The sequence below is a fragment of the Platichthys flesus genome, chromosome 3, assembly GCF_949316205.1.
Source record: "Platichthys flesus chromosome 3, fPlaFle2.1, whole genome shotgun sequence".
In the NCBI taxonomy this organism is placed as follows: domain Eukaryota; kingdom Metazoa; phylum Chordata; class Actinopteri; order Pleuronectiformes; family Pleuronectidae; genus Platichthys; species Platichthys flesus.
The window spans coordinates 14,038,998-14,066,391 of NC_084947.1; the positions used below are offsets into that span (position 1 = coordinate 14,038,998).

Sequence of the window (27,394 nt, forward strand, 5' to 3'; positions counted from 1 at the left end):
CTTCTGTAAGCCATAGGTGTTTGCTGTGTGTGTGTGTGTGTGTGGGGGGGGGGGGGGGGTACAACAGCAGAGAGACAGGGATGATTAGGACGAGCCATCCATCCACCGGTTTTCATCCATGTGTCCGTCCATCTGTCTGCCTCTCTTTGTTGGGAGGTGAACAGTAACAACAGACCTGCTGTTGTCCACTGCAGCAGCGGGCCTCCCGGGGATTGTTCTGGAAGCAGTCGGTTAGAGCGCCAGCTGGGGTTGTGCAGTCAGGTGAGGGGAGAGAGAGAAAGAGAGAGAGAGGTGGAGGGGGTTCCGAACACTAGTGAGACCCAGGCCATGCAGGGCTGAGACAGACAGTCTGCCTGCAGGGTTGTTTAACATTCCTCAGGTTCAGCGCTCACATCCGATGGCTCAGGTGCACCAACACCTCATTACTCAGAGTCACTGCTAATGACAGGGCCCCAGATCGCTGATAGGATTTGGTTTTGTGGCATTCCAGGTGACTTTGGACTCCTTTTCTGGGCTACCGTGGCGACAGACTGGCCAGAATGAGTTGACATTCATGTTTGACCTCATGAGGGAAACGCTAAATACAGAGTGGAGGATAGACATGCTTTGAATAAGTATGGAAAACAAACAGATTGTGTGATTGTTCTTTGAGTCAATTCAAAATGTAGCATGGTATCGTCTCTGTGTTTGTAGCAACAGAGGTGCTGGTGCACAGATAAAGAGTCTGAAGACAAGAGCTGTCTTTTAAGTACTTTATATATCTGAATCAGTGAGTGTGTGTCTGATTCTGCTTATAAAGGCTATATTTAGTGATTTTATTAATACACCCTTCAGCATAGGAACACAATGTTATTAATGTGGATAGTTGATACAAATAAGTGAAAATGTAAGTTTCCTTCTGATGAGAGGTCACAATCTCAGTTCTGAACCGATTTATTATCTGGTCACTGAACAGGTGAACGGTGGAAACAGCACTGCGAGCACTGATGAAGCAGAAAGATATTGTGTGTAATCGCAGCTCGGAGGCACCATACCACCTGCATATAAATGCACCTGCAGGCCTATCACAGCTTATCAGAAGAAATCCCAAATTTGTCATTGTTTCTGCGACGCTACACCTCACTTCTACCTCAGAGACTCTGATTCTCAGAGGGCAAACACTGAGAATCAGTTATGTCACAGTTTCGTTGAGTGAAATAAGGTGGGGAGGGAGAAAGAGAAAGAAAAGGGTGGTGCAGTAACATTTATGGAGACCATATGAGAAAATATGACATTCATATATTCATTGGGAGTGTGAACACAAGTGACACACACTCTGCAGCTCTGCTCCTGCAACAGTGGCGGATCTATGCTTTTTCTAAACCAGGGGGCATTAAGGGGGCACAATTTACAAGAGTATATGTACAACAGAAAACGTATCATTTCTGATTCAACGTTTAGTTCATTCTTTGTTTACTGTCAGCTCTGTAGCTTTTGAGCAAAGCCACACACCATTGAATACATTTAGAAAATGACTTCTTGTTCATACACGAAGTGTTCTTCTTAAATGCTTAGAAAATAAAGTTAGTTAGAAAAATGTGTGTATTTATTGTTTGTGTTGCAAGTGGGTGATAAGATTTATTTTAAAGACTATTGACAGGACAGGGGCCAATCAGACTTTAGCTGGGGGCCAGTGCCCCCCCTGGCCCCGCCTCGGCCCTTGTCCTGTAATGGAAGAATTTTATCAAATAAACACAGTATATTGACAGACAGAGAGGTATTGTTTCTCCAAAACAAGGCTGTAATAAGAGTAGGTTGGACTGTTATTATACACACACAGGACGTCACAAGTGGCTGTGGAAGCAGGAGTGAGGGTTTAGAAACAGACTAATATCAGACAGAGATTAACACGAGAGTAACAGCCTCAAACTGAAAGTGCATCGCAGTTAATTAAGGAATCTTTGCTGGTGGCCATGTTCCCTTTCTTCCTCTCCTCAGCTTGTTGCATCTTCATTTTTTGCCGCAGCTTTTCTTCAGAGTTTGTTTCATTGTGTAACACTATTTCCCGTTGTGTGTCTCCTTTTCTGCAAAAGGCTCCAGACCTCCTGATGATTACTCAACCTGACAATCCAGAGATGTCGCCCTGATTCCTGTTTGTCGGACACAGCTTTTTTTTAAGCAAGGTAAGTTTATGAATTGTTTTAGTTTGAGACATCTGTATAAATAATCTTACTACTGAACTTTATTCCTTTTTAATATGTATCTCTGTCAGATGTCAACCACAACAGAAAATGGATTGGGAGGGCCCTGGAATACAAGCAGGGAGAAAACTTATAAGAAGGTAAAAAATTATATAAGAGCCTCACTGTGTTTGGTTTTATTTTACTCCTATGATGAGCCAACAAGTCCACAAAACCTTTACTTGTCACATGAGTCATTATAATTGTCCTTGTGCGGCACATAATGTCCTTACTCCTGCCAGGGCCCACTGCCAGAAATCTCTCAAGTGCTGGTCACACATGTTTTCTTTCTTTTATTTTTGCTTTAAACCTTAGACCTTACACTGCTTATGGCAGCATTTCTCAAGATGTCAAAATCACATGGCTTCTCACAGCGACACTAAGTGTTCAGGTTGAGACTTAAAACTGGTGAAAGGTCTTTTAATTGTAGCAATAAGAGTACGTTTGAGTTCCAGACTCTAAAAGTGCTTTCCGGTTTGTTGTTGATATTTCAATCCATCAAATTCAAGAACTATTTCAATAAGATCCATGTGTTATTCTCTGAGAAATCATCAAAAATATGGAAATATGCAATGTTACATGGTAACACGTCAAGTAGTTCTTGTGTCATGCTACTAATCTCAGAGCCCGTCGGCCGTTGTGGACAAATTAACTTCTGGTGTAGACAGTGGATATCTGAGTCAAGACTCTTACATTTGCAATACGCTGTTTACAGTCCAACTAGTCCACACCCGTTGAATGTAATAATAGAGTATACAGTTATAGGTATAGGTATTTTAGTTCCGGCAAGATTGTTGCTAATGTCTATTAATAGCTCTCCGCATATGAACTCAGATCAATTAAAAAGCTGATAGCAGGGATTTTGTCTGCCTCTTTTACTCTCTACACAGACGTTTTGCCTGCGGACAACCAAAGCCTGCTCAAACATGATCGGTCAAACTAGAACCAGAGACCTGAAGGCTTCTGGCCCAAATCCTACAGGCTCTGTTTGTTCACAGGCAGAATATGTGGATAGAGATCATAATGCTGCTAACTAACAGACAAATAAATGCTGATGAAAACATAACCTTCTTGGCAGAGGAGATAACACAAACTGCATGGTAACCATTCAACCTTCAATTTTTAGGTCTAGCAGGGACTGTGACAGGGATTACAGTGTCAGTGCACTAGAGCCCAGCTGACGTGATGTTTTCCCTCTTTTTTCCCCCTCTAGACCACGTCATCGGCCCTGAAGGGGTCCATTCAGCTGGGTATTGGCTACACAGTGGGCAACCTCACCTCCAAGCCTGACAGAGACGTGCTTATGCAAGACTTCTATGTGGTGGAGAGTGTCTTTCTGCCAAGGTCAGTGCTAGGGTCAACCGGCTCAAACACACATTTATACTGACGCAGCCAGCTTCTATACCCGACCCAATATTTTCTATGCATCTTTGTGTAGCGATGGTTTGCACACTGTCACAGACTTTTACAAGAACTCAAGGTTAATCGAGCCAGTGAATTAGAGAAAGAGATAATGCGTAGGTGCGGTGGTGACTGGCTGTTCTGTCGATGCAATGGTTTTCTTGATTCTGCTAAATCAATGAGTGGAAAGCGACTCAAGGTTAATCTCTGATTGTCTGCCACATCCCATATGCCATGTCTGGTTCTTGTATTTAAAACATGTAAATCCATTATTAATCATGCTGAATGGAAACTGCAGGTGGTGCGCTGGACGTCCAGCCCAAAGAAATCCCTCTGCTGCCACAATGTGCTGCTGTCATCATTTATCAACAAAGTGAATTCAGCTCGTCTCATGAGGCAGGGATAAAACTGTTCTGGCGGATTATCCTGCCAAGAACTGTGAAATCAGCTTATACTGTGTGCCTCTTACTGCCATAGTGCCAAACATATTTCAGTGCAGTGAGCGCCGTCATCTCGGTCAGTCTTCACAATTACATCATCAGCTTTAGAAAACATTTTGTATAATCCACAAGCCAACGAGGGATTCTTTGAAAGTGTGACTCACACATCCAACACATACAGTAAAATATAGCACAGAGTTCCCATATCTACTTTTACAAAAGTAATAACTGTATAAACATGTCAAACTAAGTCTCTCAATAGCTGGTACCAATGGTCAGTGTGTATTTTCTGTATTAACCCTCTACAGATCACTTCCTATCTCAGTATTACTGAAAAGCAGTAACAAAATAATTCATGTTTACGGCACATGACAATGAAATTGTGTGTACATTTGAACATTGGAAACTGAAGGGGTCATGGCAGCAGGGCTCCAAAAATTAGTTATTGTTTAATAATTAGGCAAAATTCTGTCAAGAAAAAAATTTAAATTCTCTCTAAGGTAAGGTAACTTTACATTTTCAGCATTTAAACCAGTTTACATGTGATAAGTGACATAAAATACAAATTATATGAAGGATATTTAATGAGAGAAACTCATGTCCCTGCTTAATATGACATGTTTATGTGACATGTGGCATTTTAATTATTTTTTGAAATATTGCCATTATTTAAGGGCATAAAAGTAATAAAAGCAAATCAAAACATCTTTGCATGATAAAATAATAATTCAAACTCTAGAGGGTGGGTAATTAGTTTGATAGGCTGTGAATTTTTCTGTGTTCATTTTAAATGTTGAAAAACATAAAGGATTTATCTAAAAAAAGAGAGTGACAATCAAGTTAAAGGTGTTTACTTCAAATAGACACATCATCTGAAGAGAATTAGAATCCTACCAGGAAATATTTTGCGGTTTACCTTTTAGAGGCGGCAGCAGGATATGTAAACTAACTATGGTTTATACAAAGCGAGCGCTGGCACGCACACTGACCTTTTACCGCCCTGCTCCTTGGCAACAGCCAAACATGACTCCAGGGTTTGATGTTGGCTGATGAGAATTAAAAACCCTCCTGTAGCCTGTTGAGACACTGAAGAGCAAACAGCTGACAGTTCTTCATCTTAAGTTTGTTACATCATCTTCAATCTGCCCTCGATGTCAAGAGCTCTCACATAATGGTGAAATTAAATTAAATAAAAACAGTCAAGGCTACGAATTGCACAAGACGCAACAGATTACACATAAACAGAGCGAGAGAATATTGATGTCTTCTCATCGTCTGTATGTGACATATCTGTTCCCTCTTTATTCTTCACTTTCTCTGAGCATTTTGTTCTGTAACGGTAAAACAACACAAACCTCTCTGTGTCTCTTCTGACAGAGAACCCTCAGAGACCAGCTGAGTGATAGAGGTGGCTCTCAGACGCTTTTATTGCCTCCTTGTGTTTCACCGCTCTTCCCCCCCTCTTCCTCCTCCTGGTGCTGCTCCTCTCTTGAGGCGTCTCTGCTGTTGTTTGTCCCATCAGTCTGGTTTTGTGTGGCTTAGAGACGGTTTTTAGTTTCTCTGTGTATATATCTCTGACAACCGTCAAACATCTTCCCTCAGGCGGCTGCACACAGGCGGCTCCATAATTACGCTGAATGAACATTTCCAAGTGCAATGTGTTGTCAAATGGTTTCCATGCGAGGCGTACCTTACCATCGTTGACTGTCAGTCACAGATGACACACAATCGTTGTTGCCCTCACACTTCAAACGGAGCAATCAGATTTCATTGTAGAGTAATCACAGGTGTAGTGTTACACATCAGGGCCTGGTTGTTGAGAATAGAACCAACACAAAACAACATCACAGCGGCCTCTTTACCCAGAAGTCCATCCAAGTTCCCGGAATATAAACCCGATTTAGATGTGCCAAATCAAGATTTGTTTCAGATTTGGGGTCAGTGAGATTCCAATAAGAGTTTTACTGATGACAAAACTCCACGTCTGACTCACTCCAAAGCTGTGGTGGTACACACAGGTTAGGCTGGTTGCACAACAGGGTCAGTCTCTGTCAAAGTAGGATTCTCCTACGGTCAAAAAGTATGTAGGTCGTTGTCTGTTTTTCAGTTTTTGTACTTTTTTTAACGTTCCTTTTTGCAATTCCCTTTCACCCCCGTGGAGGAAAGGCTCATGTGTTGGTTGGTGTTGTTGAGACCTAGTAATCAAAGCCTTCTTCAGTCTCCAGGGGACGAACTCTATACAGGCCAGTTTGTCTCTACAATGCAGGAGAAGCTGGGGATCCCATTCATGACTTCACTTGGTCAGGGTGGAGCTCATTACGAGGGCCCACTGATACTCTTTCCAGGAGTCAGTAGCACAAAGATTAAGTGTTAAGGTTCACATTCCCTGTAATGTTGCCTCTTGTCTCTATGGGATCATTGCTTGGAGAATGACACTGCCACATTTTACGAATGCAATGCCAAATGTCTAGTTGAAGGACTCTAATAATGTCTATGTTTTTGTGTCTCCTGGTGGGGCTTGGTTATATTGCACATACCAGCGAGGGAAGCAACTTGACCCCAGCACATCACTATCCTGACTTCCGCTTTAAGACCTATGCCCCGCTGGCCTTCCGCTACTTCAGAGACCTGTTTGGCATCAAACCAGACGACTACCTGGTAAGGGTACACTACTGCAAATATTTTTTTCCACCATTTAAATGAAAAAAGTGCTACAAAAAAGCTCAAACAAACACATTTAGCTGCAAACTAGTGATTAGGCCTAGCAGTGCTAAGCAAAGCCGTATATGTCCTGTAACAAAGGAGGTAGATGCAATAATGTGAATAAAGTTTATTAAGGAAAATATCAACAATCAACATGGGAAGTGGTAGAATCAGGAGCGAGTGTGGGAGCATGGTTGAAGTGATCATGGCGTGGTGCATGTTGGTAGCCTGAACAAAAAATAATTAGACAAAAGAAGTGCAGCCGAAATGCTGGGTGCAGCTTGCAAGGCTCAGGCAGTGGCAATCGCTCAATGGAGCAGGGGTAGGCAGGCTTTAAGTAACTGGGAACACTGGCCAGGTGCTTCCGGGTTACTTAATGGTAATGCAGGTCCAGGCAATCTAGGACCTGTAAGACTGGGCACACACACAATATACAGGACCAGAGGTCTTCGGCCGTCACAAGCTGCCAATGGTTGTTTCTGGTGTACGCTCATTACACAAAGAAAAAGTGGGCGTGGGTGTGGCTAACATTTAGTGACTTAAAACTCTGTTTGCCTGCGGATGAGAGGCCCCCCCCCCCCCAGAGAAAAGGTTAGTTTGGACAGGCCTTAAAACTTGGCCTGAGACATATGGTAGCTTTATTTTCTTAGTCTTTCTACTCCTAACCAACTTATTTGTATAATTAATTCAAGAACACATACATGATAGTAGAAAGAAGAGAACAGTTGAATTTTATGCGAGGTTTCCAGCTGTTGAATGGTTTCGTGGTGTAATAGCTCTCTCAGCCGACAGCTGTGCAGAAAGTTTTGCTATGATGCGCTCCTCCATGGACGTCAGCAGTCTCTCCATATCTGTCAGGGTGAGCAGGTTGCTAGCCTCCGAGTCCGGTTGTTCCACTGCTAGCTTGTCTGTGTCGGCTTGTTTTGTCTCCCTAACTTGTTGTTCTGCCGTTTGGCCTGCATTTCTATTCGTCTTCTTCATCTTCAGGGTTTAGATCAGCGTTAGCACCGGTAATTTAATGTGATTAGACGGATTTAAGAAGGATTTTGACCGAATGTGAACAGAGTATTCCCGGTTTGCGACCTACTCTGCCATGCGTCAAACCAGAAGTCCAAAACAGTTGAATTTTAGCGACTGTATTGAAAAACCTTCAGGAATGGTTTGGGGAAATACAGTTGTTAGGGTTAGGGACATCCAGGGACAGCAGGGACATCCAGAGTCTGGAAGTGCGCCCAGGATGTCACTGTTCCAGCCAAGAAATAGTCCCTTACATAACCCTCTCAAACCTGCATGGCACCATATTTGTTCACATCAAACTAACCAAATATAATGCAATTTGTGATGGTGACTGGATTTTGTCGCCTTCAGACCCCTGTTCCCTTGTGTTATTTGTGATGAACTTAGCTGAACCTATCATAAAGAACTGCCTTTTGGCTACAGCTTCGTGTTTAAGGCAAATATTCAAGAGTAGGTTAAGTAGATTTTCCAAAATGCAAAACTATTGCCTCAAGCTATTATATCTATCATTGCAACACATTTGATAGAGACATACTTTTTATCAGTTCTTTTATTTTCTATAGTGTGTTATACAATTTTGCAAAGCAGCTAGTCTGGCACGCCCCCCCTAACAAAGCCAGGTGAAGTAAGAGTAGTAGACAACATTTCCTGCCTACGTTGATAGCAGTTGACCAATCACAACAGAGTGGCCAACGGATGCACAGCACTGAGGCGCTGGCCACATTGGATGTAATAACTGAGCTGATGGAGCATGTTCTCCTTACGACGGCTCTAACCAGCTTCCAATGGTGACGGAAACCATCAGACGATTCTGTGATTTCCCAGCAGCGTCAAAGACACACAGAGAATCGGATACAGGACGGATGAGAGAGTAATGTGTTTGTCTGACTGACATTTTAAGCTTGTTTGCATATTTGCCAATGTGATTCAAAAGCCTTTATTGACATTGGTGGTCTACATGCTGTCCTTTATGTTAATTTAATTTGCTGCTCAGTTTACCTTGCTGCCATATTCATCCCTGGCCTAACATGTCTTGATCGCAACAGGAATTAGATTATACGTAATCTTGTTTGGTATCCTTATAATAGTATGAGGCCAGTTTTCCATCTGCCTCCAAACCTTCCCACAATCCCAACAGCTGTATTTTTTGAATGCCAAATTTGTTTCTGCATTAGTGAAAGACAAAAGGCTCTGGCGGAGGAACCCAGACTAAATGTAACCTGAAAGCAGAAGGGGGAGGACGGCGTATATAAGGCACTGCTCGTGACTGATGTCCTTTAGGTGGTGAGGCATTCATTCAGACAGAGGCCACGGAGCACAGCCTAATTAAAAGCGAGAACACACACAGCCTCCTGAATGCAAATGTAATACACTACGGATGGGTTTGTGCTGGTGCGCTAATGTGACTGCAGACGGCCATCAGTGGACGAGTCTCTGGAGAGGGAGAGCGGATGCCTCCAGTGTTGCTGCTCTCCTCTGAACACGCTGCTTTCATAACGTGCTGATTAACATCTAGAAGTGCTCTGCTGTTCGCTGCTCTCACTGGCTCTCCCCTCACACGTTGGTTGCCGCGTGGCACTGAAGACTCTCAGTTTGTTCCGGGGCTGTTTGATATACAGCAAAAGCAGCAATAACTTGTATTACTCTCATTTATTGTGGAGCAGAAAAGGCATTTCTACAATTAATGGGGATGTGATTCTCTAACTATACACCAAATGGTAGCTGCTACCATTAATGCGATAGTAATCTGCTATATAGCCAAAAATATGTGGATAACTATGTATTTCAATTGGTTTATCATTTCATCATTACAAGCAAAATGTGGTCCATAAAAATATTTTCCTCATTTTGCTGTGGTAGAGCTTGAAGGGCCTGCACAAACGGTTTAACACCCCAGGAGGAACTGTAATGGGAAACGTGAGCCAGGCCTTATTACCAAACATCAGTGCCTGACCTCATTATTGCTGCTCTGGCTGAACTGAAACAAATCCCTGCAGCCAGGTTGCAAAACCTTGTGAAAGTCTCCACCAGGGCTGCAGTAATCAACTAGGTCAAAAACTAGGTTTCTGCGTTTGTTGACCCCAACGGTTCTCCCACGGATACTGTTATGAATTTAGTGTTTGGTAATTAGTAAGGGGTTGGTGTTCATTAAATGAAGCACACAAATCAATTCAAGAAAGTCTAGCCTATAAGCAAGGATGATAAATATGTTTCTGTTTACAGTTTTCCCTAAACATATTTGGAATCTATTAAATTGATTAAAGAAGCATTGCGGCCCCAGTGTGAGTCGGAGGTCCCTGAGCTGTCCCCCCGTCTCCAAGCTGGCTGTCCAGACTGGAACCATACAGGAAAATGTATGCCATTACCGGAGCATCAATGTTTTTTGAGTAAAATAGTTCACATTGTGCATGAGGCTAGAAAAACAAAAATAATAATTTATCTAAAGATTGACCAGTGAATATTTACCACAGCACCATTGTTTTACACAATGAACCATATGTTCCATTTCAAATTAAAATCCTGTGTTCATTTTCTTCTGTCTTGTGTGTTTAGAGCTGCTGTTGTGAGTCTCATAAACAGCATGTTTTTGTCCCTCCTCAGTACTCCCTGGTAAATGAACCTCTCATCGAGCTGGGCAACCCCGGGGCCAGCGGCTCGCTCTTCTACCTAACCAGCGATGACGAGTTCATCATTAAGACCGTCCAGCACAAAGAGGCCAAGTTTCTGCAGAGACTTCTACCTGGGTACTACATGGTGAGACACTTGATACACTCTTGACCTGCTTAAGACCCTCCAGTCCCATCATCTGATGCATTAGTGGCACAAATGAGATGTAGTGGACGTTCTCATCAGCTCTCACTGAAGAGGGGTTCAGTCAAGAGGATGCAGCTAACAAATGAAAAGCTAAAAAGATATTCTGTTTGAGTGGTAATAGGCCTATGCAATATAATACAGTCATTCACAATCTGGGTGTTACTGTGTTCCATCACACCATCAATGTTCCCGGCCTACTCCCACAGTACAAAGGCACGCAGATTGGAGTTAAGTTCATTCATGACGCTAAATGTAAAAGCACCGTATGATGTCTGAGTCTTTTATTATCTGTATCAATGACTTTTTTTATCTTCATCTTAATTTGTTTGTGAATTTGATCATGTTTGTTGTTCAGCACTTGGTTTCTTGTATTGACAAGTGCTATTCAAATAAAGTTATATCATATTTATTATTATCAAATTTACCCCCAGTAATCCCTAACAAGGCTAAGCAGTATAGATAATGGATAAAGGTCTTTGCGCACACTGACACTATTCTCTTCAAATTCACAGAACTTGAACCAGAATCCACGCACACTACTGCCTAAGTTTTACGGCCTGTACTGTATCCAGTCGGGAGGCATCAACATCCGACTGGTGGTGATGAACAACGTGCTGCCCCGCTCCGTCAAGATGCACTACAAATACGACCTGAAGGGATCCACGTACAAGCGGCGAGCGTCCAGGAAAGAGAGGGAGAAGGCCTGCCCCACTTACAAAGACCTGGACTTTCAGGACATGCACGAGGAAGGGCTGTACTTTGACCCTGAGACGTACAACAACCTAATGAAGACGCTGCAGAGAGACTGTCGGGTAGGTGGTTTGCAGCAGTGTGTGTGTGGAGCATTCCTTTCTCTTTGTTGGGCTGACTTTTAAATGGCAAAGTCACAGCAGGAAGACAAACTCACAGCAAACCGGGAATATAATTACCAGATTACTTTCTTTAAAGATACCATCTTGAATTAGCACACCTTCATTCCTCTCTTCAATTGTAACCTGCTGCCAAATTACAATTGCAACTCTAAATAATTTATAACCTGTAACTTCACAGAGGGACATAGCTGTTGGTGGGATGTCATTGACGTCTCCTTCTTGTCACCGATTATGAAAGCTTAACACCAACACGTGCAACAGTGTAATTCAACCACCACACCTTGTACTAGTTCATGACAGTGTAAGTGCATCTTAATGGGACAAAATATTTTGATAAGACGGTTTTCCATGTGTATGCCAGTGAGACCGCAGCATGTTTCCACTGTGTTCACTCTAAGCTCCCAGTTTTCCCCGGGCACTGTTCTCCATCCTCTGCCCTGCTATGTTTCAGTACATAACAGCTCGCCAAACACTGAATATGATTAAGAAAAGATCCTGGTAGCGTGAGAAACTCGAAGCTTGAACCAAAGATAGTCGTGCAGTCCAAAGGTGCGCATTCTGGTTTATTTTAACGCAGAGACTGGGACACTGTCCACTGGAGAAGTATATTTAGAGTTTAATCAGAGACATGGTATTCTCTACTTATCATCCATTAGGCCTAAGACTTTGTCCATCGACTTTATTTATAGAGGACATGTTTGTTAAATAAAGGACCATGTGCAATAGCTTTTAATATTTTAATGATGTGCTTGCGGATCACAATTCGGAGAGAAGAAAAGTCTCCAGGCTTCAAAAAGGAAAAGTATTAGGACCAAACTGTAGAACTCATGATCAGTTATGTTTTGCCTCGAAATAACAACAACAACAACAACAACAATAACAATATCGACTGGGAGATGAGCTTTTTGTCTTTTAAACAAGTGAAATTTAGTTTAAATAATATATACTGTATAGTAAACACCAAAGATAGGATGAAAGATGCAATTTAAGAGCCAAATCATAACATAATAAGGTCAAGACCTTAAGTTTAGAGAGAAACTCAACAGTTCTCACTTAAAAGTGTAAGCATCAGACTTCTTGTTGCTTTCCTTTATCTCTTTTAGATAAACAGTTGGTCACCAAAGTGCAATGAATCCTGGGATAGGTTGGCCTGACAAGGATCCACCCATGGGGTCCATTTCTACATAGAAGAATAGCGAAGGGGTTCAAGTTGCTACCACAGTGCTCAGATTGCCGTCATTGTATAACTACAGTAAATCTTTTTGGTTGTGTAGTCAGGATTATAGAGTTTATCTAATGTGCAGTGACATTCCCACCGTGTTCTAAGGACACGGTGAACGGCCTCTTGGGATATCCTAATGTGTGATGACAAACTTCCATACAGTGATTTAAAGAGTTTGGTCCTACTGGCAGTCTAATGATGGGGTTTAGAGCTCAAAGCCCTCTGTGTTGTAATCCCATTTGTTCTGCTTGACATGTTGCATAGTAGCTGCACATGCACACAACATGGAGCACGTACACACCACTCCGTCACCCTGGATTCACTCCTGTGTGTGTAACTATGGATTGATGTATTAGATGAGGCCAACCTGCCAGACTTGGCAGCCCCACGCGGCCCCATTTAGCAATTTAATGACTTCCATTACACAAGGCCTCAGCTGAAATGTCTCAGTTTGTAGTGTGTGGGAGTTGAAGAACCTTTGTGGTGTTATTGTCCAGCAGCGATTGATGGCATAAGGAGCAGAGTTAGTTGTAATGAACAGAGTGAGGCTATGGGTATATTTAGTTAACGTGACTTTCTTCTCGTCTCTTCTGGGGTGTTTTAGAGAAGAAATCTCCAGGTTTACCACAGTTCCATTTCCAAGTCGCCATATGTTTATCGTCAGCTCGCAGGTGCGCGTAACTTAGTGACGTCGGATTAGACAAATGTTAATCAATACCTATTGGCTGTAACTCAAAGTGGGCGTGTCCAGGGGACACAGAGAGCTGCGTCCTGTTGAAAATCTACAACAACCAATTACACCCGGAAGGATTATGTATTTAGACTAAAATTAACCAAATAGAATTTGAAAACAACTTATATCTAATGCTCTGAGGCACTTACGGTCTGCCCGGTGTATTGTACGAGTAAACTAATATTATATAATAAACAATGTTTAACATTTTTATACAGGCTTTTTTATCTCCAGTGCCCAGCGCCTGGTATTAACCAGCCGCCACTGCTGTGAAGTGCTTTGAGTGGTCATCAAGAAAGGACTAGAAAATTTAAATACAGACCATTTAACTGGTTAGGCGGCACCGTAGTCCTTTGCCTAGCACTGTTGCCTCCCGGTTCGACTCCAGGTTTAACCGGGGTCCATCTACGTAGATTTTCATCAGGAGACCCTAAATTAACTGAAGGTGTGAATATGAGTGTGAATAGTTGTTTGTCTCTCTATGTTTGCCCTGTGATAAGCTGGCGACCTGTCCAGGGTGTACCCCGCCTCTCGTCCATGTCAGGCTCATTAGATAATGGATGGATGGATGGATCTAGACTCATTTGTGGTTTAGTGCGGCCCTTGCAGAAAAGTCTGGACAAACTTGGATCTTGTTGCAGATTCAGATTAACTTCAAGTCATCCCCTCAGGTTAGAGCTTTTCTCATCATCATTAACCACTATGCTGACTTTCCATTCGCTGTTTTCTTTTTAATGTTTTCTTAAGCACATTGAAGGCAGTGTGAAATCCCACGCTATTACCAAGTCAGTTTTTCCTTAAAGTTGAACCTGTCAGCACACACACAAATTGAAAACCACGTACACTAGACATGTGCTAACCACCCACAGTGTTTGCCACTTACTGTAAATGTATTGTGTGGTGTGTGTGTCTGTAAGTGAGACTATTAGGCAGCAGCTGTCAGACACTATGTGCTGCGCAGCTTGTTATTGTCGTGGCTTCCTGCGTTTGCCTCCTGAGCGGGAAGCAAAGTGCCCTCTAAGCAGAATCTATGTCCATTTCCATGAGTAAGCAGCTAACCCCCGTCACCCCAGGAGAGGACAGCCGACCAAAACACAGAGGCGGGGTCAATGCCAGCTTAGCAACTGGGTGCAGAGGCTGTGGGGGGGTCAAAGAAGGGGAAGGGGATTGTTGTCCTGCGAAAGAAAATGTGGCGAGGCCGCTGAAAAAATAAATTTGAGCTATTTTGCAGCAAGTGGACTGATATGTTTTCTCTGTTGTCGGAATGTTGGAGGTCAGAGTTGAGTTGAAGCTTCAATCGGAGTGTCGAGAGGAAGAGGAGTCAGTGCAACGAGACATTTGTGCAATGTGGGACACGCGGGATACACTCTGTTTCTTATAAGTCTCCTCTCTCCATGCAGCCCCACTGATACTCCCCGAATGCCAAAACAACACAAAACACAAGGCTTTAATAATTCATGTTGAACTCCACTGTACAGGGATTGTGGGACTGGGAGTGTTTGTCATAGAGTGGGTGTGTGTCTGTGCCTGGTCTGGTGCAGCAGAGAAGAGCATCAGGACCGCTATCACAGCTGTGTCTGAGACAAACACAATGAAGATGGTGATGGGAAGCCGTGAAGACGGGTTTGTTCGCAGCACGTGTTTGACAGCAGAGACCTCGTCATGTCGGGGAAAACCCAGAATGAATGACATTAAGATAATTCAGTTTCAGGAACAAACAGACAGATTCAGACAATGCAGGCTTGCTTGGTAGGAAGACAATCATGGGTTGCTTAGCAGCTAGTGTAGCCAATCATAAACAGCCCTTTACTGTATGCATCCCCCTCCTCTCAGCCAAGTGAGCGTGTGACAACCACACAACAGCAACAATAGCCTCTGTCACCCTCAGCTGCAGAAAACAGAGGCCGTGACCTTGCAGTTGAAAGTCAGCAATGCTTCAGCATGATCCTCGGCCACCGGCCACGCTGTTTCCACCACAAACTCATTAATTACCCTGCAACTATTGAATATTTGCTTGAGTGATGTAATCAGATTATATTCCATTAAATGTGAACACAGTTTTACCAGATACAGTAATTAAGCCTTCTGTACAATCAAAAATGCCCAAATTCCCATAATGTACAATAATGTCATAATTTGTTGTTGGATATTACCCAATCATAACCTCCCAGGACCCATGGTGATGTGTTCAGATGTGTTGTTCTTACCCATCAATTATTAAAAGTCAATAATATTCAGTTTATTTGCAAAGAGTTTGTGTTTTACATTTGAGAAACTGAAACCAGTGGGTTGTTGATACTTTTTGTCAATGGACAAGTTACCTGAACAATGATTGCATGCTAGACGCATCTTAATACAAAGTCGCAATGTGATAATATACCTGTGATAGTAAATGGACTTTGAGTCAGTGTATACAGTCCATCCAGGATGGCTCTGGGCCTAAGGGAGTGTTCAGGCTCTGTGTTCTGTCTGTTCAGCAGACAGACTCATAGTTACAAAGCTTGCAGTGTTGTAGCAACACACCAACCAACACTATGGCTAAACTGGTACAGTTTGTGTTTTTGGTGTAGGATGGTCACTTCCTACACCAGAGCTGTGATCAGCCTCCTCCATTCACTGCACGATAACTGCTTTTGAATTGAGAGCAGGGGGCAGGTTGCCCCGTGGAGACCCCCCAGCACCCGGCTGTCGCACAGTGTCACACTGACGTAAACACACATAAACAGCAATTTTCAGAACACAAAGAAAGTCTGTGGCGCTAACAACCATTGAAAATGCAGATGTTTTCTTTCTGTTGTGACGCTTTGATTGTTTGCCTGGGACGCACAGTGATGGCCTTCTGTAGGCAGCCTGGTGTGTGTGTGTGTGTGTGTGTGTTTGTGTGTCTGTGTTTGTGTGTGTGTGTGTGTGGCTTTATTCAAAATGGCTGCTGTTTGAAAAGGCTGGGGGAGTTCGAGTGACGGGATGCAAATTGTTGATATGGAACAGGCAAAGCTCAGACAATAGGCCCACTGTTCGAGCCAGTGTTAGCATGGGCACGAATTAATGTGTGTGTCTGTGACTGTGTACAGCAGCAGCAGCATCACAGATGCAAACTACAAAGGTCTTCTCTAAATAAAAGTTATTTAGAGAAATGTAAGAGCTAACTTTGGGTTAAAGTCAAAACACTGCTGGTCTCACATTCTTCGCAAAACCAGGCCAGATTTCTCTGGTTTCTGGGTCACAAGCATTTATATGTGTGGGTGTGGGTGTTATTTATGAACTCTTCATTAGAATGATGGACCCCGATGATAAACAATATTCGTCAGTATTAGTTGTAAGAGAGTTGTCAACCCTGTCTTTATGTGTGTTGGTTGGTTGGTTTGTTGTTTGTAAGCAATATTACACAAAGAGAACTTGACCGATTTCCGCAAAACTTGGTTGGATACAAACTTCGGTGCGGATCTGGAATCGAGGGGCGAATCCAGGACTTGTTTTCCCTTTCTTCAGTGTTAGGCACATTAAGGGAACTGTTGGGCTTTGGCTGAGGTATACGCTCTACTGATTGCCATTGTGGTTGATACTTGTCTTCTGGTTGAGAGTAACTAAAAAGATTTAATGGAAAACGTATTTGCGAATCGCTTCAAGTCCTTTTCCTCCAGTGCAGGTCCTAAGAAAACATCTGACTACCTGGAACTGAACCTGGCCCCCTCTCTCAGCCGGCCTCTCCTTGTCTCGCCACAAGTTTAAGTTGAGCACCAGGAGACGTCAAGTCTCAGAGTCTCTGGGAAAGTGGGCAAAAGGCTCCTCAGACAGGTCAATGTGTAACACTTGGCTCACTGTGAAGAAACACCTTGTTTATTTAACTCAAAACTGGTTTAGACAGAGATTTCCTTTGGCCAGCTCTCTGTGCTTTGAGTCCCTCCAATATGATGCGTGATCAAAGTGTTTTGGGAGGAAAAGAAAATGCTGCTTTATTTACCGAGGCAAAACATCCAGTCCAGAAAATGAATCTCTTTAGTGTTCATGCAAAGAAAATGTGAAATATTCTGTTATTTCCATTAATTATCAACTAAGTGGCTGTGCTAAACGTGTCTGGAACCAGCATCACCAGTCCAAACTGCTTTTTGTTTTTCTTCTTGAAACTTTACAAGGAGCTCGTCACCTGTTTATGCAAAGTTCAGTGAAGCCTGGGTCAGTGCGCAGAACCCTGAACCCATACTCGTGAATGCACTTTTGTCATGCGTGGCGATGACTCCCAGACGCCGCTGCTATAATCCTCTGGTCGCCTGTTTATTTTTGAGTTTAATAATATTCGTTTTAACGTGCGTGACTCCGACACTGTGCTTTCTTGGCCCTTTAAAAATATATATGTCAAGTGCAAAGCCAATAAGATTATCGACTTTCGAGTCACATACAGACAGAGGCTGTCTTCAGGCCTGACCCCTGAAATAATTGGGTCTGAACTTTCTCCAGAGTTTGCCTTTCACAAGCGAACAACGCAGCAGGAGATTCTCCACTGTTGACAGCAAATTCCCCTTCTCCTGAGATATTTATATATTTTGTGTCAATCATTAACTCACTTGCGGTTAATCCTCCCAAGGATCTTTTATACTAGGGGGCTGGCAGGAGAAGCTCCAGAGAAAGTCTGGAGCCTCTCACACAGACATTTGCATTCTCACTAACCCCCCCTCCGGAGAATGTCAGGAGATTGTCCGGAGTTCAGTGCATGTCTGAAAGCATGTAGACAGAGATTTCCGGGATAAGAAGATAGTTGGACACATCAGGCATCACATTTGCCTTTCTTGTAACTTGTCCCAGGTGCTGGAGAGTTTTAAGATCATGGACTACAGTTTGCTCCTTGGGGTGCACGTCCCGGACCACAGTCAGAGAGAGGGCGGCGAGTTGGGCCAGGCGGGGGGCGACGGTAGGAGACCTGTGGGCCAGAGGGTCCTCTACTCCACCGCCATGGAGTCCATCCAGGGGGACGGCAAGGCAGCGGAGGCGGTCACCACAGACGACACGTGAGTGAGCTAAGCTGGGGGAAAACACACTCACACACACACACACACATTATGAACACATATTTGGGCACACACACTGCCTCTGTCTCTTGATCTCCACCTTTTCTCTCACGCACAGTTATACAACTGTGCTCATAACTCGCACAGGACGATCAAAGAGTACACACACACAGGCGGGCTCTCACATAACCATAGCTACACAAATACAAACAAAGCCGCTGTTCTGCTTATTGACACCAATACACAAGTATTAAAATAAGTGAAGGGCCTCTTTTACAAACACTTTATTTGCCCAGAGGTTGATGTGCCGCCCGTCCCCTAACGGCTGCTGTGTTTCATCTGTGTTACAGGATGGGTGGCATCCCTGCTAAAACACACAAAGAAGAAAAGCTGCTCATCTTCCTGGGTATCATAGATATTCTACAGTCATACAGGTACGAACAGATTCTGTCATTTGACTTCTAATACTGGCGCTTTCTTATAATTTCCGATTGGAAACTGGATTCATCTGTTGACTTTTGAGGACATGAACTCATTAACATCTTTCTGTGATCGGTAGAAATGGCCGTCTCAATTTCTGAAAAGCAGAATGTTGCATTAATAACTAATGAGGATGACATTAGAGAGCGATTGCCTGGCAGCACGTCGTGATTCTCTCTGAGTGACCTCTTCCACTGATGCCTGCCCTACGACAAGGCCTCTTCATGTTGAATTATCACCCTGCATTGATCGAAAGAGCTACGAGCCACTTTTCCTCACTCCTAAAAGTACTGAGGGCATTTTTTTCACTGCCCAACTTAGTTTAAATGGACACAGAAATCTTCTTTAGCTACACATTGATTTTGTTTGTCCTGAATCAGTGAGTCAGGAGGAGGAGGAAGAGAAGGAAGACATTTAAAAGCATGACATAAATCTTTGACCTTTTTGGTTCAAGTCATCAAATCCACATAGAGCGGGTGAGATGAGGTCAGGGAGGAGGGATGAACAGGCTCAATTTGGCTTACCTCACTGCCTTCACTGTTAGCTAAAGTCACCCAGAAACAAGGACCCCTTTTAGGACTTAATATAACCAAACGTCAAAGTAAAAAAATCAGGTACTAATACATGGAGGGGTTTCAGGGAACATGTCATGAAAACCAGACAGGAAATCGTTATCTGTGTCTATCAGCTTTGTCTGTCTGCCGTGGCAATTGGAAGGAACGTTACCGAATAAGGGCATACACACTGTTTGTAGTCACATGTAATCCGGGCGACGGACATACATCAGCTGTTGTTTCTACGAATAGAGGAATCGATTTCAGAAGTCAAGGTCAACACAAGGAGCATCGCCAAATAAGGGCATGAACTTTGAGGTAACATCCTGTCAGGCAGACAGTATCACAGCAGTGAGACACGGATCGGTGACATTTTCGGTTCCAGAAGAAAGGGAGACGAATCAAAGTCTTGATCAAGCGTAGAAGGGAAGTTGTTGTGTAATTGAAAATGTTTGTGACAAGACTTTTTCTTGGTCCTCCCCAGATTCATTAAGAAGTTGGAGCACTCGTGGAAAGCGCTGGTGTACGACGGTGTAAGTTCCCTCAAATCTGACACTGCTTTATATGAATGAGCCTTTTGTCTGCACATGCACTCACATACTGAGTCGACTGTCTCAATGAAGAAAAAAAACGGTTTCTTTTTTTTTCTCCTTCCTCGCAGGACTCGGTCTCGGTTCACCGGCCCGGCTTCTACGCCAGCCGCTTCCTCAAGTTCATGAGCACGAGGGTCTTCAGGAAGACGCAGCGTAAGTGTGCAGGTCACACGTGAGGATACGGGACCTCACATACACAGAAACAATGGGGAGGGGAAAGTCGGAAATCCTGGCCCGATAGGGAGAGTGAACTCCACCAATGTGTCACTGCATCAGTAGCAACTTGATTAACTGAAATAACTGCAGGATTGTTTCTTTACACTGTCCCCCCTGGCATTCGAGCCACATGATCGACTTTGATTCAATTTCAGGATTTCAGGACCTTTATTCTTTAAAATGAAGAACATCAAGTTGGTTATGCAATGTGTAAACAATCATGTGGTTGTAAAAAAAGAATCACACGCACAACAACAACAAAGACACTCACAGAAGGACACGATTACACACCACCGACTTGGATATAAAGGATAAACTCAATAAACTCTTTTAGACCAGTAACAAGGACATTGACTCCTCTTCCTTAACGCTCGTCTAATCCTGTACATTCCAGGCATGCGGAGCCGATCTTGCACGTGTGACCGATCCCATGTCCCTTTGACCACATAACCCTACAAATCTATTCTCAGGGTGGTGGGTGTGGCTGGAGGTCAGGAAGCTCTCAGGGTACTTCACATTAGTAATGTAACCGTGCAGGAGCTCTGTGTGGAAATCATCAGGGCTGAGGCAATGGTTTGTGTTGTTAACCGTGTCATGTTCCATCATCTGGAGACGACAGGAAAGGATTTCATTTCATGCTCGGGAGGCTCACCAATCTTCATCTCAACCTCCTGTCTTTTCTTCCCCTGACTCATGTTTATCCTTTTGTGCTCGGCAGCGCTTCGATTTTCCCCTTCAAAGAGGACCCGCACCTCCATCCCAGCTCTGAAGTCGTCCTCGCAGGAGATCCTCTCATCGCAGGCGGATGAGAGGAAAGAGGGGGACAGGAGGGACCGGCTGGGAGGAGCCCGCAGCCTCGCCAGTCTGGATGGACAAGGTAAACAGAACAACAGCTTTCGTGCAAAGGCCTCACGGTGGATCACTTTGAGATGATATGAATCTTGTGTTTGACAAAGTTCTACCGGTGAATAATTTAGATTAGATCAACAGTGAAAACATGCGTTTACCTGTCTATACCGATCACATGACCACCAGGTATGAAACAGCCCAAGGACGGCCATTTTGTGTTTACCCAGATGAAGGCCTTAATGGCTGAAACCCATATAGGCATGTTTTTACTGTTGATACAATTCAATAACCAGTAGATATTGAAGGCTTTTTAAATTTGCCACCTTCTTGAATGACTCACATTCCTTCAACTTGCCTAAACTTTTTGGGTCGTCAAGCTGAAGAGCACCAGAAGCACATTGCACCCGGCTGGCTGTCACTCTTTTAGCTTTTAGTTTCTGTACTCAACCAATAAGTTTAAACTCAAACTTAAATGTCTTTGTCATAAACACACACTTCCCCTTTATCCTCTTACTCACCACTCTGAACTGCCTCCTAATCTGCTACGTCAGCATCGGTCAGTTGCAGATTTTGTGGCCCTTTAAGTCTTTTCAGAAACACTTCAGGACCATAAACAGCCACTTGAGCATTTGGCAATAAAATGGTTGTCCTCTCAGCACCGTGCCAGGGGAGCAGCTGTCACGGGCTGATACAGTGCTTGGCCTTAATGGAACGAACGCGGGGGCATCCCTTCAGATACATTTTAAAATGCTTGTGTTGTCCTCACACTCTGAGCCAAGTGCACGGAGGTGTGCTGATCTGGCGTCTGATAAAGGGTGAATGTGACTGAACTTTGTGTTTGATATGATCAGGGACAGCGTGAACACCGAACCGGTAGATATCTGGGTGTGGTCGTGACAAATCACAGGTTCATGGGTCACGGGCCATCTCTCTCTCTCTCTATCTCAAAACCTTATGCCATGCCTTCCCTCAGCCATTGGGCCTATACAAACATGGAAAGAACAGAAGCATAAAGAAAATGTCTTCTTTGCTTGGAGCATCCAGCTCTGCATCTGTATTAATGCAGCAATGGATATATTGATCATATTGACAAAAATGTGACACTTTAGGTCTTACTGGGAATTATGGCTGTGGGTCTGGTTTATGTGTATTTTCTCAGTCAAAAGGGAACTGCACAGATATAACAAACGAATCATAGGTAGTCGTACTTTCAATCTTTGAAACAAAGTTGTATAACTGTTTGGATGTGTACGAGCTTTTGCACATCATCTCAAGAAATCTGTTCATGGAGTTTGAAGATGAGTGAAATGCGACTGTTTCCTCCTCAGCTGTGTTCGGTTCGTACCTGCGGCCCGATCTGGTCCCCGCCAACCCGTCGTTCTACGAGGGCTCCTCCATGGGGACCATCTCCTCCTCGTCCATCTTTGTCAGCGTGGACCACCAAACAGAGGACAGGTGGGTTTCCCTGTCCCACTCTTTGTGCAGTTTGTGGTCTCAAAACCACGACGTGCGGCTCACGTGGCCTCGAGGACTAGAAGGGAAGTCTTGTCAACATGCATTGTCCAACACACGCACACGGCCACACACGCCCACATAATTGTCACCTTACATCACATGGTCATATCAGTGATGTGCGTCATGGAGCAGGTGACTCAGCTGGCTTGCACACACTTATACTATATGGACCGATCAGTGAGGAAGGAGGGGTGTGAGGGTTGATTTACATGACAGGGAGGAAGAAATGCTCCGATACTACAACACTAATCTTTCTATACTAGGGAATAATGTTTTTTACTTACAGGAACAAAATTCTTGGTTAGTTTGACTTTATTTTATTAACCACAATTTCTGACTGATTTATTTTTACTTGATTTATTGACATTTAACCATTTTTTTGTCATTCTGCTATACAAATAAAGTCTATAATTATAGTTATATATATAAATATTATTAAATGTATTATTTTAATTTAGTAGTGAGACACACTTTTTTATTTCTCTATTGTATTGAGACCACTTTTACAAGTTACTACTTCATATAATGTTGTATATTATAGAATATATATTTATTTTCACTTTTTACCCACGCCTCTACATTGTTAGAGGACGTTTTGTGATCGGAAGCCTCCGGACACTTTGTCCTCTGCCCTCTCCGTGTTTCCACCTCTCCTCCTGTCCAGCAGTGTCAGGTTCTGCTCGCTCTCTGAGGCCCCATTGTGTGACTTGTCCGGTCTTGTCCCCTCTGTCAGTCACCTGCTGCCACCCTGACATTGTTCTGTCGGCTGTTTGCATAAATACTTAAACAGAAGGCTTTGACACGGGCCATTATGCCGCGGAAAGACGGTGACAAAAAGAGGACAAGTGGTTCAACGGGACACTGTGGATCCACTGACACAATAATCACTGTCAGGAAGCTGCTGCGTTACAGTAGTTACACCTCTTGTTGTGATGTTTGAGGCTATAGGATTGCTCTATAACAAAGGTTCACATGTGCATCAATAGATCCATCCATTATCTATACTGTTTATCCTTAGAGGGTCGTGTGTTGACCCCTTCCCCCAAGGATTCGAACCAGGAACCTTCTTGCTATGTTTTACAGTAGTAACACATCCCTGTTGTGGTGTTTGAGACCAGGATTGCTCTGAAACAACGCAGCTGTTCACACGTGGTCACATCAGATCTATTTCTACAGGTGTACGTCTCTGTTATTCTCTCTCAGTGGACTTGGGTCAGTCACATGTGACAAAACAGTGAAAACACATCATTGAATTTATCAGGGAGTCACCTGATGAACATGTAAGGCAAACAGCACTGCCCCCTGGTGGAGGCACCAAGGGCATGAATACGTATCCAGGATGTCCCGGTTTCCTCCCTGACCCACACCACATCTTTTCCCCAACTTTGGTAAAATAGTTAAAGTATAATCTTACTCAATAAGGAAGAAACAATAAAAATTAAAAAACGTAAGGCACTTGGCATTACATTACACGACTTTGGTAAAGATCTTGACACGTAGATTTAATTACATTTGCCCCAAAACGTTGGATGATGTGTTTGTGACGTGTTTCTTGCCTCAAGCTAAAACCAAAATGGCTGAAATTGATATCCTTAAATATGTCATTGCCATCTTTAAAGCTATTGTAGGTTCATCATTTGTGGTTGATAATCTCCCACCGAGGGTCTGGCTCTGACTCTTGAGGGCATTTTGTTTGTTTAATGTGGAACGTTTGGAGACTATGAGACAATGAGCCTGTGAGCGGAGGCCTCCACCAAGCCTGTCGCCAGGCAGCAGGTTTCACATCCTGTTCACGGTCGACCCGTCTCTTTGCTTCTTTGATGTCGGAATCTCAGCCACAGTGTGTGATCTGTTTCTCAGCGCCCTCTACGGCAAAGGTTAATGTTAAAATATCGCTTCCTGTTTCAGAGACGATGCCGCGTCCAGCTCCACGTTCACCCTGGAGGACAGTGCCATCTGCCTGACGTCAGAGCAGAGCACCATGGATGTGGACATGGACCGTGACGATGGATCTGTGCTGGATGTCTACTTGGTGAGTTTCCTCGGTTATTTAGGACACCGTCACATTGGGGTGGTTCGTGGAGATTACACTTCAAAGTATGAATCCCCAAAGTTTTGCATCAAAGAGAAGATTAAATACAGCACATACAGCCGTCTGAACAGCTCTCTCTGCCGGATGAACTTTGAACTGACTTATTTAATGAAAAAATGAAGTCTTCACTGCTATTACAGATAATACTTTGGATAAATTGATGCATATTGGCAAAATTCGGTCCGACACCGATATTCACTGGCAAAGCGATAAGTCGGTCGGACTTTAGAGACAACTGATCATGTGCTGGAGGTAAATCAACAGATCTCCTCTCTCTTCTGAATAATCTTCTGACTGAACATAATGGTCGGGTGAGTTCGGTCCAGTAAAGGCGTAGCAAGGTTTCTTGGAGAACATTATCTTGGCACAGACTTTGTTGTGTGCTTCATGAACAGCACACAACAAAGTCTGTAGATTCACCATCATCCTCCTTATATCTAGAACAATTCGGACTATCTATACGTTTAACTATTCAGACTTGATTGCGTCCAAAATGCTCCATTAATTGTCTCTTTTTTTAATGTTCTTTTTGACACATTTTTTACCTGCACGTTTATTACACATCAACAAAACATGCCGATACTCTTTTCTTTCTCCCTGCAGTGAATAGAGCCGCCTCACGTCATTTCCTCCTGCCAATCATAAGACAATCGCCGCACTCCATTGGTCAGGCCGTGCTGGCCTTTAACGCCACCTCCAGTGCTGCTACATCCATGTTGCCACTTGTCTTGCCAAAACACAAAAAGACTGAGAGACAGAGTAACAGAAGACACAGAGTCACAGTGACGGACAACTGCAGAAACCACGTGACACGTCCCCCCTAACGATGAGGACCACCACGCCGAACTGAGAGTGGCATTTTCCGAGCACGTGTCAATGCAGTGCCATTAAGTTTTATATACGTATCCTGTTTTCATGGCATTTCATGACTTTGACTGTACATACACACATCCCCCCCCCCCCCCACACACACACAAAGGAGACTAGATACAAATCCTACATTTCTTTAAATAGATTTTTTGTTTCTGCTGATCATAAAGAAACGATACACTTCTAAAACCTGCAGCCGCACCAGCTGCTGATCAGATGAGGAATGTTTACACTTGTGATGGCACCTTTGAGCCTGATGACGGAGGACGCCACTGCGCCCCACAGAGGACACACACCAGCTCGTAGCCACAGACAACAATATGGACAAGAAGCTACTGAGGCCCGAACACACAACGAGCCGTGTTTGAAGTGGCCAGCTTCTCCTGACTGGGCCGAGGGACACGTGCTGCTCTGACATGAGGAAAACACAGTTACTGGCTGTCGGATGAAGCACAGAGTGGATGGACAATGGACTTGCTCTCATAAAAAGGCACTTTTGACATTGGTTATGATTACTGTAAGAAATACTTCTCTGAGGACGTTGCTTAGGTGGCATCAGCACAGATTTGGATGTGTGAACATGCACTTTTTTCCTCCCCCTCGTTCTACTCGACCAATGCACACCTCCGTCAGTCCTCCACACTACATGTACAGAGACTGTGAAGGAACGTTGTGGATTCTTTTTGATGCAGAGCTCCTAGTTTTGTCAGGACCGAAGATGCTTTGACTCAGGACGTCCTCCTTTGATACTGATCGAGTCACGAGACATACAGGTCCCACACATAGAAGCCGTCTGATACCTCTTCATCCACATCAAATCCAACTCTCCATGTTGAATTCCACAATCACATCATCACTTGAGACCATAATTTATGTAAATCTCACTATTTTACCGTTTGCTGAAAGAAAACTTTCATCGCTGAATGTAAAGACAATGCATATTTATATAGTGAAGACTATAAATAAACTGTTAAAAATCACTGTCTACTTCTGTTTAGCTTCCGAAGCAGTACTTTGCTTTGCAGTGTTGTGCAAGTTCACACCTCTCATGAACTAGTTCAAAGTTCAGTTCATACAAGTAAACATGAATAGTTCGCGTTCATAGTTCACCATTTAAATTCTGAACTAGTTCATAGTTCAGTTCATTTCATTGTTTTTTAGTGGAAACTGAGAATGAAAGACTTAACTTGTTAAAGAAAACTGTATCAATCACTAGCCCTTGCCTTTACTGTCAGAATGTTTATCAGACAGTGTGTACAAATCCCTCAGATAATAATAAGGTGCATCGGATCTCGGATGTAGTTGCTGAGTCTGCGTCTTTGCCCTCTGTGTATGAGACCGAGAGCTGTTGTGTTGCAGGTATGGCCTGCCCCTTTAAGGAACGTTGTATTGTGTGACGTAGTGCACCAGGGTATTGTGGGAAAATACGCTAAAAGTATTGTTTATAAGGAGAAGTGAAGGACCACCTGGAGGTGATTCGAGTGTTGCTCCTGCTGTATATCCGAGAAATGAAGTGCCCGCATTCCAAGTAAAGAAACATCCTCCTCCTTATTCACGGAGCGGTCCGGACGGCTGGTTACCGGCCAGACAGCGAGCCAAGATAACCGGTGACAGGGGCGGCACCTGGTACAGGCGACACAGGAGACTGATTTATCATTTTTGGAGAGAAGATTCCAGATTCATTCACTATACGGCTCAACAGATCTCTGATCCTTGAAGCTTCCTTCTACCAAGTTGTGTGGTTCGGAGCCGAGACACTGGCCAGTGAACAGGTAGGTGGGGCACGTGACAGTTCTAGGCC

At 43.6% G+C, this 27,394-nt stretch overlaps 1 protein-coding gene across 1 annotated transcript; it reads left to right on the top strand.

The window, feature by feature from the left end:
* Positions 1–1,848: 1,848 nt before the first annotated feature.
* On the top strand, positions 1,849–26,573 carry pip5k1bb (phosphatidylinositol-4-phosphate 5-kinase, type I, beta b). Its single transcript, XM_062382121.1, has 14 exons — positions 1,849–2,162; positions 2,252–2,320; positions 3,433–3,563; positions 6,601–6,718; positions 10,382–10,534; positions 11,107–11,406; positions 18,222–18,424; positions 18,775–18,858; positions 19,943–19,991; positions 20,120–20,204; positions 20,986–21,144; positions 22,445–22,571; positions 24,540–24,663; positions 25,327–26,573. Exons 2-14 carry the CDS (start codon positions 2,252–2,254, stop codon positions 25,327–25,329), a joined length of 1,605 nt encoding a protein of 534 aa, XP_062238105.1. The 5' UTR covers positions 1,849–2,162; the 3' UTR covers positions 25,330–26,573.
* The last annotated feature ends 821 nt before the right edge of the window (positions 26,574–27,394 follow it).

Excerpts from the sequence above, each read along its gene's own strand:
- pip5k1bb (XM_062382121.1), top strand. The coding sequence starts at position 2,252 with ATGTCAACCACAACAGAAAATGGATTGGGAGGGCCCTGGAATACAAGC. Across the intron at positions 11,407-18,221 it reads CGCTGCAGAGAGACTGTCGG|GTGCTGGAGAGTTTTAAGAT; the intron begins GTAGGTGGTTTG and ends AACTTGTCCCAG. Across the intron at positions 22,572-24,539 it reads GACCACCAAACAGAGGACAG|AGACGATGCCGCGTCCAGCT; the intron begins GTGGGTTTCCCT and ends TTCCTGTTTCAG.